At 45.0% G+C, this 14,873-nt stretch overlaps 1 protein-coding gene across 5 annotated transcripts in view; it reads right to left on the reverse strand.

Annotated features, from left to right (window-relative positions):
- Positions 1–118: 118 nt before the first annotated feature.
- The window catches only part of flt1 (fms related receptor tyrosine kinase 1), a 59,025-nt gene continuing 44,270 nt past the window's right edge, over positions 119–14,873 (reverse strand). For 4 of the 5 annotated variants that reach the window (XM_015341387.2, XM_015341391.2, XM_015341388.2 and 1 more), the window contains 10 exons: positions 14,504–14,669; positions 12,469–12,566; positions 10,973–11,095; positions 9,561–9,672; positions 8,478–8,577; positions 6,706–6,811; positions 5,422–5,564; positions 4,429–4,504; positions 3,570–3,667; positions 119–2,572 (listed from right to left, as the gene is read on the reverse strand). In XM_015341387.2, the coding sequence (XP_015196873.2) occupies positions 2,383–2,572; positions 3,570–3,667; positions 4,429–4,504; positions 5,422–5,564; positions 6,706–6,811; positions 8,478–8,577; positions 9,561–9,672; positions 10,973–11,095; positions 12,469–12,566; positions 14,504–14,669 (1,212 nt within the window). In that variant the 3' untranslated portion in view covers positions 119–2,382. Of the gene's footprint in view, positions 2,573–3,569; positions 3,668–4,428; positions 4,505–5,421; positions 5,565–6,705; positions 6,812–8,477; positions 8,578–9,560; positions 9,673–9,747; positions 10,642–10,972; positions 11,096–12,468; positions 12,567–14,503; positions 14,670–14,873 lie in introns of those variants that run through there. The other variant, XM_015341390.2, reaches the window with a different exon arrangement.

The raw sequence follows: 14,873 nt of genomic DNA on the forward strand, positions 1-14,873 counted from the left end.
ATGTGTGTAACCATCACGCGAGGTACATGTTTAATATTTTGTGTCACTTAAAGACAGATTCTAAGCCAAATACACACTTCACAAAATAATTGGCTCATTAATGAAATCATTCGGATCATTTAGATTGAATAACACTTTAATGCGACTCCAGCTTTTTCAAATATTTAGGAAGAAGTGTTGATGAGGAGTGCAATCAAGCCCTGGTCTCTGCAGTCTGCACTGTCCCTATGACTAGAGCCACTGAATATGGGCACTGCTTTTCCTTGTGTGCCACAGAATATCTTTTGACTCTTCATAGTTATTGAATACCTTATTATTGACTCATCAGGCAAGCACAAAAGCAAATTAGCTTATCATTTTGAATGGACTTTTTAGAATAGTCTGTAAACGAGTACATTTCGTTCCCCTGGTACATTTGCTTTTCATGCAGTTCTTATTACAGCCAGGAGTACTGGTGTAACAATGTGGGGAGCGTCAGTAACCTTGGTATGGCAGAGTAGTCCTCGTGGTCCACCCGGTCATACCCTGCATTCCAGCTGGGAGCACGAACCCAAGCCAGTCTTGCATGGACTAATGCCCGCAGTAAACTTCCTGGGCCTGTAGAAGCATTGGCCCTCATTAAAACCAAAACAAACAAGTCAAGGGCTAATTCCGCTCTGCGTAGTAAAAGAGAAAAGTGCCCAGCATTCCAGCCGTGAAGAAAGCTTCGCACTCGGTTGTTTTTGCTTCTCGGTGTGGAATTAGCCCATCACCTGTTCCTTTGCAGCTCTCGTCCTGATGCAGCTCCCCACTCAAGTCTCATGTTAATTCTTGATTCTAGTTTATACTGTTGTGTGTGGATTGAAATATGCAATAAATTCCCCATGTTTTTTTATTTTGTAATATCTTGAGAACTTTAAAGAAGCATCGCTTGCAAAGTTGTATTGAACCCTGATTACGCGAAGTTTAATACAGGGTACAATCCTGAATTGAGATGAGCTCTTCTCATTCCTATGAGACACAATGTACGAGCTATCTGGTATTATTTTAGAGTTTTGAATCTGTGGCCTACGCCCTGCAGGAGACATGCCAAACCAACCAAAAAGTTAAAACACTTGAAAGTGGTGTGAGGTTAATTGATGCTAAACTGTATTTAGGCTTAAAGACCACAGGAGGAAGGTCTAACTGCATAGATCACAGTGTACACCAAAGACTGCACACACACAGCAGTTCAGATTTACACTGTACAAATGTTTAAATTGATTTAAGGGCTGCACATTGTTCTCAGGGAAGGCTAGAAGACAAGTGCACCACTACAGATGAGCTGGGGGTAACACAATGAAGAAAAAAAAATGTTCCAGTTTGTCCACTTACAACTTTGAGTGGATCCACAGACTGCAAGTTAAGTTACACCTGACCTCTGTGACCCTTTCCAGTGTTAGCAAGATAGTTACAATGTATATGCATAGCATTCTGTCTCTACACATTTAATTAAATAACACTTTAAAATAAATATGTTTTTTGCAATACATAATACTGGTTGATTTTTTCCCTACAGCATTTCAAAATACAGACTTATATCAAATAAAAAAAAAATACAAAAGTTGCCAAAAAATAATTTAGCAGTCAGGCCTGTTGTTTGACTCACATGCTTATGTAATAAAAGAGCTGCACAATCTTTAATTAGTAGTCAATTCAAAGTTAATATATATCCTATTATAACATTTTAAAATAAAGTCTTGCTATACTGCTTGTGTAAATGTGAAGCTTTTTGTCACAATTCTGGTCATGTTGATACCAAGCTGTTGGCAATGTCCTCTACAAAGACAATTTGATGTCTTTCCACTACCTACCTGCTCCACAGTCAAAATATAATTATTTGCCCAGTTCTCCTTTCTTTCCTCATATTGTCACTTTCAGAAAACCCTTGAGCCTTGTATCGGCTACACAGCAAGAGGCATAACTACTGGCACGTTCTCAGCAACACTCGCATCTCTCAGAACTGTGCAAGAGAAATGTTTTGGTGTCTGGATAAATGTCAACATGCCAGAACGTTTTACAAACATGACAGATGGCCCATATATTTGGACATCAGAGTGAAAGAGTCAAAGAACGAGAAGCCCATTTCTGCAACCTTTCAGGTCTGGAACTGAACTTCCCTGCAACCAACCCAGCAGCATGACTACTGGAAAATAATGGAATTAATATACAGCAGTTAATAAAACAATAACATGAGAAAAAGACAAAAGTCCACTACACATTTAAAGGACTACAGAGATGGACTTTGACACTAGTAGCTGCATTGAAGTTATAAAGTCCCAGAAAACACAGGTTCAAGAACCTTTCTGAAAACGCGCAATGGTTTGGAATCCTGCAGTCTGAGAGGCGCACCCCCTCTTTGTTTTATAGCGGGGGGTAGAAGACAGCAGAGTTGTAGTCTGGAGGAGGGGTTGAGCAGCAGGGCTCCTCATAGTCGCTGCCACAGGAGAAAATTGGCAGGTCATCCCCTTTGTGGCCACAGGGGGCGCTGTACACGCTGGGCCTCACCACTGCAGACGGCACCGACTCACGACTCTTACTCACCGCCCTGAAACTACAGGACACAGACACACACACACTCGGTTGACAGCAATCCACTGCAACAGACAAAACACCTGGCTGTCTTTCTTTCACATGGTTTCTATTACAAGAGGAAGAACAAGTACATTTCCTCGTTCTTTCTTCCCCAAAACACCTTTTTGATCAGCAACCCAATACGGCTACAATATTACAGCTAGAAAGGCACTTTTTCTTAAGAGTCTTGGGCCTTGTCCTCGCTCACCTCTGGGTTTTACAGGATTATTCTTACTACACTGCTGGAAGGCTGTCAAAATCATTGTGAGGATCGTGAGCCAATATGTGTGGAGGGAGAGGGAGGCAATTAATGGTCACTGTGACCACTGTTTTCCTGTGATAACAAAATAGCTATTTTTGGAAATCTTGCTCTATTTCAGAAACATCGGAAATTGCCATCGTTAGTTGCATTGTTTTTTAAATGCAAGATTACATCAGGTCAATTCATTTTGTTCGGTACTGCCCCCTGTGTTATTCAGAAAAAACACTGTGGGGGTTACAAATATCTTGGCTCCCCTCACTCCCTCTTAATACCAGCAGAGCCTGGAATAAATGAAAACCCTTCATCTGAGGAAGGCTTACGGCTGTTTTAATTATCAACTGCCCCATCCTTTCACTGTAAAAGTGCAGGATACAGGAAAGAAGAGGAAGGATTTGGTGGCTACAGTCGTGGCCAACTCTCCTTTCTCCTCTCTGTGACGCTAAGTAAAATACGCTTCCTCTTCACAAACAAGCAGCGTTCTCAGACAGGTCAGGGCTACTGGAAGGAGGAAAAAAAAAAATCTTGGACGGAATTTCTTCTCCATAGCGAAGGAGCGCGTTTATCGCCTTGATGGTGTTTACACAGGCCAGCGGCGGGGAAGGATCCGGATGTGTGTTCTGCAAAGAGAGGCCTTCCTGTCCGCCGAGTCCAAGTGGACCACGTGCCAGGGGGGCTGTGGGGGGCCGGGGGAGGGCCCCTGCGGGGCCACACTCACCCGCAGCTGGAGGACAGCGGCCTTGTCTTGCCGGAGCTCCAGCGGAGGGCCTGCAGCTCCTCGGAGGGCAACACCATGCCGCTGTCCGTCTGGTAGTCCTGCCAGAGACACAGGCTTATCAAAGCCAACGCAGCAGGCAGGGCGCTTACTGATTAGAACATCCAGAGAGAGGGCGGCAGAGCCCGAGCGCACCGCCATCACCAATACCTCTCATGAGTGAAGTGTTACCTCTTTCTGAAAAACACCCCAAGCACAGCGAGGTACAAGTATAGATCTGTTTCGCAGGTCCTCTCATTACAGAAGTGCAATGTGGGGACGCGGAACAAAAGAATTTGAGATTTTTCTGCAGTCTGGGGTTCAAACATGTTGCTGGTGCTCACAAGCACGGAGGTTTTGTGCCCGTGGGTCTTTTCTCATATTAGAAGACACTCAAGAACTTCAGAATGAGGAAAGGAATAGAACCGCATTCTACCACTGAAGCCTCTTAAACAGAATATTAATAACCGCAAACCAAAAAACAAAACAATTTAAAAGGCAGGCCAACAAGATTATGGTTTGGCCTTTTTAATAGTTCTGTGAATAGACTGCAAACAGCAGAGAGTTTTTATAGCTACCTTAGTTGACATGCTAGAAAATAACCATTTTCTGCTTTGTGGTTCAGTAAAACAATTGTTAAAAATAATGATCCACACTTACTGGGTCTCACAGTAGACCTGTGCTCATCACAGGAAGTCACATCAGCTATTTTAATGGTGTTAGAGCTGATGTCATTGTAAAAATAAAAGAAAATAAAAAGGGCACAACGAACAGAAGCCACTGGAGGTGACTTCATCTTCTTGATTTAACACAATGTACTCACATCGGAAAATGTTCTGTCCTTCACAGAGAGTTCATCAAATGTCTTAACACTCTGAGTTCTCCTGGTGTTGATGTACCTATAATTCATTGATAGATTGAATATAGCATTATCCAGGTTCTCAATACATGATCATTCTGTAACATGCAAGAATTTATTATAATATTTATTATACGAGGGTGATGTGAACCTTTACCCAATAGCTGCCACTCTCCAGTAAAAGAGGAAAGAGATGCTCTGTACAATTTCATCTAAAAAACGTACCTCCATCCTGTAGCTCCAGATCACCTGAGCATTTTATAGGGTACCGTTATCAGATATTTTATTGTATATAATGATGTATCTCTAAGCCTCTAAACGCTTTAAAAATGAAAGAACTGGGGTATAAATCCAAAGTATACCACAGCAGGATCAGTGGGTTGCTAGATTTTTGCCCCGATCCATTGATAATAATAATAATAATAATAATAATAATAATAATAATTGCTTACACTTATATAGCGCTTTTTCTGGACACTCCATTCAAAGCACTTTACAGGTACAGGCAGCCATAGTGCGCCAGAACGCTCACCACACATCAGCTATCAGTGGGGAGGAGAGCAGAGTGATGTAGCCAATTCACAGAGGGGGATTGTTAGGAGGCCATGATTGATAAAGGCCGATGGGGAAATTTGGGCAGGACGGCGGGGTTACACCCCTACTCTTTTCGAGAAACACCCTGGGATTTTTAATGACCACAGAGAGTTAGGACCTCGGTTTTACGTCTCATCCGAAGGACGAGATCACGCGCCGATCCTCTCTTGTCTTTGGCGGGTCGCTCATTGTGGTGCGCCATTCTCCAGCCTCCATCTTACAGTGCGCCGCAAAAATTCAATAAGAAAAGCAAAGCAGCCAGCACACGTGAAAGGAAATACTCTGGGGTTGTCTGTGGTTTCGGAGTTTCAGTACAGGAGCGAGGCGACTCCACATGAAAGCTTCGTCTGTGTTAGCTCTTACCCCAGACTTCCAGTGCTCTGGTAGCTAAACCGGGGCTGTTGGGCGTCCTCGCCAGCCGACAGATCTGTGGAGGAGGAGCTGTAGCGCTGGGAGCCGCCGTTCGGGGACGGGACGGTGTTCAGGGGAATGTAGTCCTTCCCATCCTACAGGGGAGGCCGTTGAACAAGTAACGAAATAAGTAAGAATAACCCAGCAGCGGCACACATGCTTGCTCCTTCACAGCCCTCTCGCCCACAAAAGACCGCTGCTTTCCCATGGCTTTCACAGAGCGCGAGGCTGAGGGAGACCCAGCAGCCTGACGTTCACACTCAAGTAAAGAGTTTGGGGGTGCGACTCGCAATCAGGCAAGAGGTCACCTTGCCAGACTGGCGGCAAGGAGGAGGAGTGCAGTGAGGGGTTAGGAAATCTTTGGAGCCCTGCTCTCCGGCCACAAGAGAGAGAAGAGGGGGAATGACACACCCCATTCTGATGGGCCAGCAGCTGTAAACACTAATACTAATACCTTACACTTATATAGTGCTTTTCTGGGCACTCCACTCACAGTGTGCCTTACAGGTAATGGGGAATCCCACTACCACCATCAATGAGCAGGTGGAAGACGCGATGGCAGCCAGAGCGCGCCAGTACGCTCACGCACACCAGCTCTCAGTGGGGAGGAGAACACAGTGATGAAGCCAGTTCACAGATGGGGATTAAGAGGCCATGATTGGTAAAGGCCAAGGGGAAATTTGGCCAGGACGCTGTAACACCCCTCTTTTCGAGAATCAACCTGGGATTGTTAAGGACCACAGAGAATCGGGACCTTGGTTTTACGTCTCATCTGAAGTACAGTACCTTTTTACATTATAGTGTCCTCTATACTGGGGCATTAGGACTCACACAGTCCGCAGGGTGAGCGCCCCCTACTGGCCCCACTAACATCTCTTCCAGCAGCAACCTTAGTTTTTCACAGGAAGTCTCCTGTCCTGCTGAGCTTCAATGGGCTGCCAGTTGTGAGTTGCAGGGCGATATGGCTAATGTTAGAGTTCACAGTTCAGAATGCTTCCCCTCGTACTCAAACAGCCATGAAGCGACAGAGCGAGAAGGAGCAGAGATCATCATTGCACCCAGCCGCACATGAGATACATCCCCATCTTTACAGGAATAGCTTTGCTGACCACACCTTTGAAATTCTTTAAAGAAAGGCACCTGGCGGCCATTCAGACCTCCTGCCTCTGGCCCCTGTGGCCATGGGGCTGTCTAAGGTCAGCGTCACTGTCTTGGCCAGGCGTCGGCAGCACACACCTGCTGGACGTTGGCCTGGAGCAGGTCCCCCAGCGTCTCCACCAGCTCGGAGAAGGTTGGTCGCTCTTTGGGGTCAGTCTCCCAGCAGGCCAGCATGGTGTTATAACTGCAAGAAGTGAGGGCACAGACTGTCACCACAGCTCCTCGTGCCAGCACAGCTGCACAGCACTGCGGGAGAACTTTGTAGAACATTGTTTTTTTGCAAGTTTACTTTGTGGCATGTGAGTTTTCTTGCTCCCAAATTGTCATCTCCAGCCAATTCTGAAACTCTACAATGTGACATGACCCCGTGCTCTTTGTGTGAAGGACCTGCAGAACTGTAGGATAGAGCTTCGGTATCAGAAGCATAGAATCTCTCAGATTCTATGAAAGCTTAAAAGTTTAGTTTGCTTTTACTACATCTCTACCCATGATACAGAAATCACACATCATGTAAATGTATATTGTAAGTCACCCTGGATAAGTAACTAAATAGACAGCAGTGTAGAGTAATAGTTAGGGCTCTAGATCTGTAAGTGGAAGGTTGCTGGTTCAAATCCTAGCTGGGGCACAGCTGTTGTATCCTTGATAAAAGTATTTCATAGCAGACTGCTCTAGCAAAATGTCCAGCTGTCCAAAAAGTGTTGTGTTGCATTAAAGTGTCAGACAAAACATTTAACAATAAGTAACAGCATTCGATATACAGTATAGTAATACATTAGCACATAGGACATGTGCCAGGGGATTATTCAACCTTATCTAACATTATGACATTATCTAACACTGTAATGTGGTCTTACACAAATGCCTTCTACAGCCACAAGTAGATTTCATCAAACCATTGAGGAATGATGGGCTTAAGTCCTTGCTGGTAACAACACACTGGGAACATTTAGAAAAATATACAAGTTTACCATGCCTGGTAGGCTCTCTCTTTTAAGGGCGGACACATTACTGCCAAACAGCATGAATGAGATGCTGCTATTTTCTAAATTTGCAGCCGTATGAACACCTCTGTAACCACATAGGCAGCTTTCTGAAAACCTTGTCTTTCTACGCCTGAACTTACCAACATCTTACTGCAGCAAAGCCTCATAAATCCAAGAATAAACATAATTTGATATTTATTTTTATGTTAGTGATCATCGGACTAACCTGGTCTTGTGTTAGGGTTTGGTGACAGTGTTACCGGGCAGAAAGCATCTTTGAAACTCATAAACAGTTTTGAAAGTGCTCTTGCACAATACTTAACACAAAACACATTTGTTATTCAATATTGTCCCTGAAGGGCATTCTTTCTGCTTGTGCCAACACCTTAAACATGGACCCTTTTATTGTTCCCAGATAATATCTGAAGTATTACTGTTCATGTCTACAAAGGAATGGAAGGAAATGTGACATTTAAAGCTAATTAAAAATACATATTCAAGGTGAAAAGGTGTTTGAACTTTTAATGTGCTAAACAAAATCATGTTGTTTGTTGCAAAGCTCAAAATGAATCAAAAGGATTACACAAAAAGTAAGTAAAGTCACTCTGCCTGAATAATGGCTTTAGACAATGAACTGAAATATTCTTGATTTCTCCTTACACAAGACAACAAAAGACGTTGGAGTGATAGTTTTTTTAATTCCGCCCATCACTGCAAATAGATATGCCCATCTGCTGTCTGCATGTGTGAGTTTTCAGTTTGCACCTGTGGCGTGCTGTGTGTGCTTCTCGGCCACCAGCTTTAATGAAACCCAGTTTGGGCCATGAGCCGCTGAGCTTGGCACAAGACGGCCAGTGCACTCACATTTCTGGAGTGGCGTACCCCGGGGCCCGCATGCGTGTGCCTTCCTTCAGTTTGGTGCAGAACTCCTCATCTATCTGCACACCTGGGTAGGGCGATGCTCCTGCACAAAACGCACAACATGCTCCAAGTCATTATAAGAACCTGCCTATTCCTGGTAAGGAACACATGCATGCAAAGCTGATCACAGAAGCATAGGGCACAAGGAGTGACTACACCCTTGACGGTAGACCAGTTCCTTGCAGGACACACACACACACACACACACACACACACACACACACACACACACACACACACACACACACACACACACACACACACACGATAATATGGAGATACCAATGAATTTTGTCAGCGGGTGGAAGGAGAAAGCACACACTTGGGAACGGAGATAGCATGCAACACACAGAAGATGCCTCAGGTTAGATGTGAACTCTGGATCCTAACACTATGGGACACCACACCACCATGTCGCCACCTCCTAACACATTTTCAACTTCTTGTCCCAAAACTGTCTCGAGAATGACATATCCACGAGCCTTTTCTACACTTCATCTATTTTAAATGTAGAAATCAAAACTTTTGCCTTTTCTTTGTAGAAAACATGGAGAAAACTGTGTTTTTGTAAGAAAGTGTAATGAAAACTCAGTGTCGGTGTCAAAACCTGGGGGTGACTGTTCCAGCACAAAGAAAAGTGAACACCATCTGTGGTGATCACAGGCTTGAAGATCACCCGGGTTTACAGTCCAAAACCACATGACAGCCAGCAAGCAATTCTATTGAGACTGATCTACAGAATGATTAGATAATTGACTAGCGGTATATATAAAAGCCTTAGTCATATAAACAACGTAATGGTTTATAATTAGTGTGGAATACTTAAGCATCATTCAGGTGACCTTCATTAGAAATGGCTTTAAGAAAGTTTGGCCTGACAACCATGTTAGTCAGTTTCTTGTCTTCCTGTGTTAACCTTGCAGATCTTTAATGATCATGCTCCGGTTTAAAGGGTTATTGCTGTTTCTGCATTCTCAAGTGTGTGCATTTTAATGTTATGTGAAACATTTGGAAGCTTATACCCACCAAGAGAGAAGATCTCCCACAGCAGCACCCCATAAGACCACACATCACTCTGGGTAGTGTAGACCTTGTCGAAGATGGACTCAGGAGACATCCACTTGAGAGGGAGCCGGGCCTGGGCGTTGGACACAAAACTAGAATTTAGGCTGCAGGGAAGCCCAACGTTTCGTGACAATAGAACAAGCTCTCTCCGCCAAACAAACTCCTGTAATCATACTGCAAAATAACATCTGAAACATATGAAGCTCCAATTAGAACATTTTGCACGTCTTCAGGGACATGAGAAATACTAGTTTATTTATTGATCTGAAGAACAGTCTTCTTTCTGAACTCTGAATCCGGTAGAAGTCTGTTTAATTTGAAACACAAGATAACATTCCCTGCAAATGACCCAGCTCCTGTTTGCACTGAGCACCGAAAGAAACACATCTTCTAACTGTAACTCATTCACCAGGCTGCCAAGAAAATAGCTTTTTTTGTCACAAGGTGCACTGGTATGTTATTGATCAGAACTCCATCCACCATTTTCGCTCAGCGCTTTATCCAATACAGGCGGATCAAGCATCACACAGGTAAATTCGTTCTGCTGATCCACACTTGTCAGCAACAGGATTGAGTAAGAGTGAGTGTTCCCCACTGGAAGCAATGCACACTGTCAGGCAGCTGATGCAGTCTTGTGGGAGTCTGTCCCAATCCTCTCGGTGAGTCTGGACACGTGCCTGCTCAACAGTGGCTGGTGAGGCCCTTGGCTTACACGCCACATTCCCGGCTTACGAGGACGCCCCTGTCACACAAGCGACACCAGGGTGTGCCGGGTCCTGCAGGAATGCTGGCAGGTCAGGAGGAGCCCACAGGAAGGGCTGAGAGTGGGGTCACAGGTCCCGATGGGTGTAGAGTCACGCAGTCAGGTTGCCATCAGTCTTCTGCAAGTGCCCCAGGCAGCCACGTGCACCAGCGCTCCCCACAAAAATCACTTGAGCAGAAACGGGCAGCCAACAACGCGACCCGGGTTCGAGCTGGCAACACCTCAGTCATAGAGCTCAGCCAGGACAGCTAGTGCCTGTTTGCACTGGCGGAAGAGGAACTTTTTAAACAGAAACGAAGGGATTCATATCTACCTTGTAGATCGAAACAGTAGAATAAGTGACAAAAACCCAATTCCCTGATATCCCATTGAGTTAACTCATTTATGACGTGATCAGTTTAAACTATGTGTGTGGTTTGATGACATTGCTTTTCTGGGGGGAAGGGAAAAGGATTATTCGTTATTAGTGCAATTTACAAATTTGGGACATTTCCCTTATTTTCAGAAGGATAACTAAGGTACAGTATGGTATGCTTAGATCTTCCTGAAATCAAAATGGAGGGAAGACATTTTACCATCAGGTAGATCTAACCAGAGCACCAGCACTTACGTCTCCCTTCCTGACGTAATCTGGGTCTTTATAAATATCTCTGGCCAAACCAAAGTCACAGATCTTGACCACATTGTTCTCTGAGAGGAGGATATTCCTGGCGGCCAGGTCTCGGTGGATGCACTGGAATTAAAAGTAAGGAGAAAAGAAAACAAAGTCAAAATGAGAATGAAGCTCATAATTCCCAATATCAGTATTTACTCAGGGGACCTCTTTAATGTAACATGCTTTATTCTGCACTGTAAAAAAAAAAAAGTTCCTCATTGTAAATTTCAGTGGGGGAAGTGGGCTGAGTTGAACAGGAAGTCTGTGCGAGTTCCTCAGACCCAACAATCACAAACAACAAAAAGATGTTCCCTTGATTCTGGCGATCCAGTCTAAACATCCAGAAGGGGCAGTGAGCTGGCCAGGGGTGGGGAAGAGGCTGGTCAGTGCGGAAAACATCACAGAACACTCTGACAGGCCACCATTTTGAGCACATGGTGATAAGCAGGAATGCCTTTGAATTAAGAGAGTTTACCTTTGATCCTATTCAGAGCCCACCGGTCCTGTCCTTAATGTATAGTGTTCTTTTCCTTGACCAGCAAAGACTGGGATTAACCCTTTAACCTTGTGCACTGACATTACTTCCCTACAAGGAGACCAGCCCTGCTTTTCAGTCTTTTAAATCTTAACATACTGTGCTTGCCATCTTGCCAAGACCTGCATTGCACTGTATCTTCCACAGCTTGTAGAGCTTTTTCCAATGGAAGCTAGAAGGTAGACCTATGATGATTATCATCTTTTTGTCAATTTGTTTTACATACAAGTTACCAATTCATTCAATTGGATGTGCTAAAGCACTCTGGGTAAAGTACCTTTTTCAGGTGTGTGATGTCCCTGCCAGTCAAGAATTCCTCTGAACGAACCGACCTCGATGTGTAACTGTCACATGGTTATTAAAAATTTCACATTTCCTGAAGGAGACGGTAACTTAGCTGATTTCCCATTTGGGAAGATGTTATTAACATATGGCAAAAAAAAAAAACTGAAGCCCTTTGTCAACTAAACGTTCCCATCTTCACTCAACAGGGAACACTCATGCTAGCAGAAAATGTGAGACGGTAAAAGAAGTTGTTATATTTACGACTGAATTTCACTTTTGTCTTGAAATTTCAGACATGAGAAGCCTGTATATTGTATTTAACACACGCAAATCTGGCTTACACAATCTGACCACAGAAAGTCAGACTCATTTCCATTCATTAATATGGCCCATCACTCCTCGTCAGGCCTGCACAATAAAGGACGGCGTGCTCGAAACAGCTCACTGGCATTGTTACGAAGGGGGTAATTCTGGAGGATGCAAACAAACCGAATTGTAATACGCGCAAAGATATCATAATTCATGGCTCGTGCTAGGTAAAAATGGGCCCCTCCCTGTAGCCCCGGCGCAGTGCCAAGTGCACCCTGCTCTCCACATCTGTCAAGATCAGCTGCAGAAACCGGAGTCTAACCTTTCGCGATGCTAAGAACTCCATCCCTCGGGCCACCTGGAAACTGTAGGAGATCAGGTCTTCCATCGCTATGGGTTTGTTGTAAAAGGCATCTGAACCTGGAAGACCAAGAACAAGGAAGAGGATACAGTCTATTGTACATGAAACAGCAGGACATCAAGCACTTTCCTACATTATTACAGGTCTGTGACCACCATGGCTATTTCCAGCCCTGCTGTTTCCGGTACAGGCACGATGTGCGCTGCTTTTGCTTGGTCGACAAAACAAAGCATTTATTTACTTAGCGGTTAGCACTAATAGAAGTAATATAAAAATATCGTTGCACATCTGCAGCTCAACACCCTATCGACGGTATGAGTCATTCCTGGAAACCAGACAAGGATGGTGTGGCAGATGACAGCGACAGTGGAGGGGGCCGGGGGGGGCAGGTCTGGTACAGGACTGAGTGAAGTTCAGCGCGACTCGCTTCAGCATAGTCAAAACAAGAGCCCAGCAGGCACACCTACAAGCACAGAAAGCAGCTCTGAAGTTCCGATATAGGGAATCGTCTGGCTCCTTTCTAAGGGAGACTGTTCTAGTTTCCAGTGTGAGAATCCCTTTGCAATTTCTGAACACTTTGCGGCCTGCCACATGCAACTAGATTTTTCGAACGCTCCTTCCTATATGGAAAATCCAATGTGATAGCAAAGAAATACTCCATCCATCCATTTTCTCACCATCCAATTCAGGGTTGTGGGGGAGTCAGACCCTATCCTGGTTAGCAACAGGTGCAAGGCAGGGTCAGAGCAGACACACACACTCACACCAGGCCCCATTTCCCCAAAGGCAATTAACCTACCAGTATGACTTTGGACTGTGGGAGGAAACTGCAGCACCTAGAGGAAACCCACATGAAGACCTGGAGAACATACAAACTCCACGCAGACAGCACCCCAAGAACTGAACCCAGGGCCCCTGGGTTCATTTTTTTCATTATCTCAACACATGTACAGCATGTGCACAGCAGTGACGTGCACGTGCACAGATGGATCTGGATTTTCCTAATGCGGCGGCTGGCGCTATTTTGCTGCTGCAGAGACAGGATGTAAACTGTGCAGCAGAGACGGTTTTTGGATCACATCTGATTGCAGATCATCACACTTTTCTTTCCTGCTGACCCGCTCTGGTAGATTTGCTAGATAGTCCTTCTCTTATACTGCCCAGATATAACACTCCCTTAAAACAGATATTAAAACCGCCGTCCCGGCTGCGTCCACTACATTTCTGCCTCCCACAAAACGTGAATACCTTAAAATAATCACACTTTCCATACAGCATCACCAGACACAGTCTGCTTTCCACTCAGGTCTGTGCAACTACTAAGGAGCAGCATTCTGTACTCACCATCACTGCTATGAAGAGCCATTGCATATTTACGGATGTATCAGTATTTTACCAATCCCTTCATGTGTGAACTTGAGAAATTCTAGTCCTCAGGGCTGCATTTACACAGCTGCAAACAACATCATGCTAAAGACCATCTAGATTTTTCTATAGCACAGTGTCCAAAGGCCTTTCCAGTAGAGACAGCAATTCTCGTCAAACGTAATGGAGCCAAAATACAAAACAATATCTTTCTATCACACATGTTCTGCTTGTGTTTTTTTTTTTTACCCAAGGCTTTTTGTTGCATGATAACACTTCCTGTTCATCCACAAGGAGCTGGGCTCTGCCTTTATCTATTACTACTTACATTTTAGAAAAGATTATGTTTTTAATTCTAGACTGCATTTAACCAGTGAAAACAGAACAACATACAGGAAACTTCGCCAGGGTTTCGAGATGCACCTTTATACCCTTGCCTCCAGGCACTGTGCTAGTTTCGACCTCATCTGCAGCTCAGCTCCTATTTTCTGCTGTTGGTTTAAACCCAAGGTGGGCGAGGTTCCCACGGATGTTTATTGAACTGACAATCAGGAAGCCAGGGGCTATGATACACAAGAGCAATTAAAAATACCCCCCGACGGTGGAGTGGGAGGAAGGAAGGAGTGCGTACCCTGCTCTTCCTCAGCTGTGTCATTGAGGTTCCGCTCCTCCTCCTCGAAGCCGGAGCTGGTGGAGCTTTGGCTGCTGCAGGCCCTGGCCTGTCCCTCCTTCTCCTCCCCCTGTGGCCCCATCGGCGCTGCTCCCCGGCTGTCCTGTGGCAACTGGGCACTGCCGTCCTGCCACACAGAGCACCAGGGTCAACCTCCATGGGCTCGCCCATCCATTTACTGGCAGCCAAGACGTTCACGCACACGCGCCGCGCACACACGCCGAACGGTTTGTGTGCACACAAGCAGAATGGACGTTAACGTCTGATCAGGAAGAGGCACGACGTGAAAGCATCGAGTGGCTGTGAACATTAGGCTGGTGAGCGCAGTGGC

This window comes from Lepisosteus oculatus, chromosome 5 (assembly GCF_040954835.1).
Source record: "Lepisosteus oculatus isolate fLepOcu1 chromosome 5, fLepOcu1.hap2, whole genome shotgun sequence".
Lineage (NCBI taxonomy): Eukaryota > Metazoa > Chordata > Actinopteri > Semionotiformes > Lepisosteidae > Lepisosteus > Lepisosteus oculatus.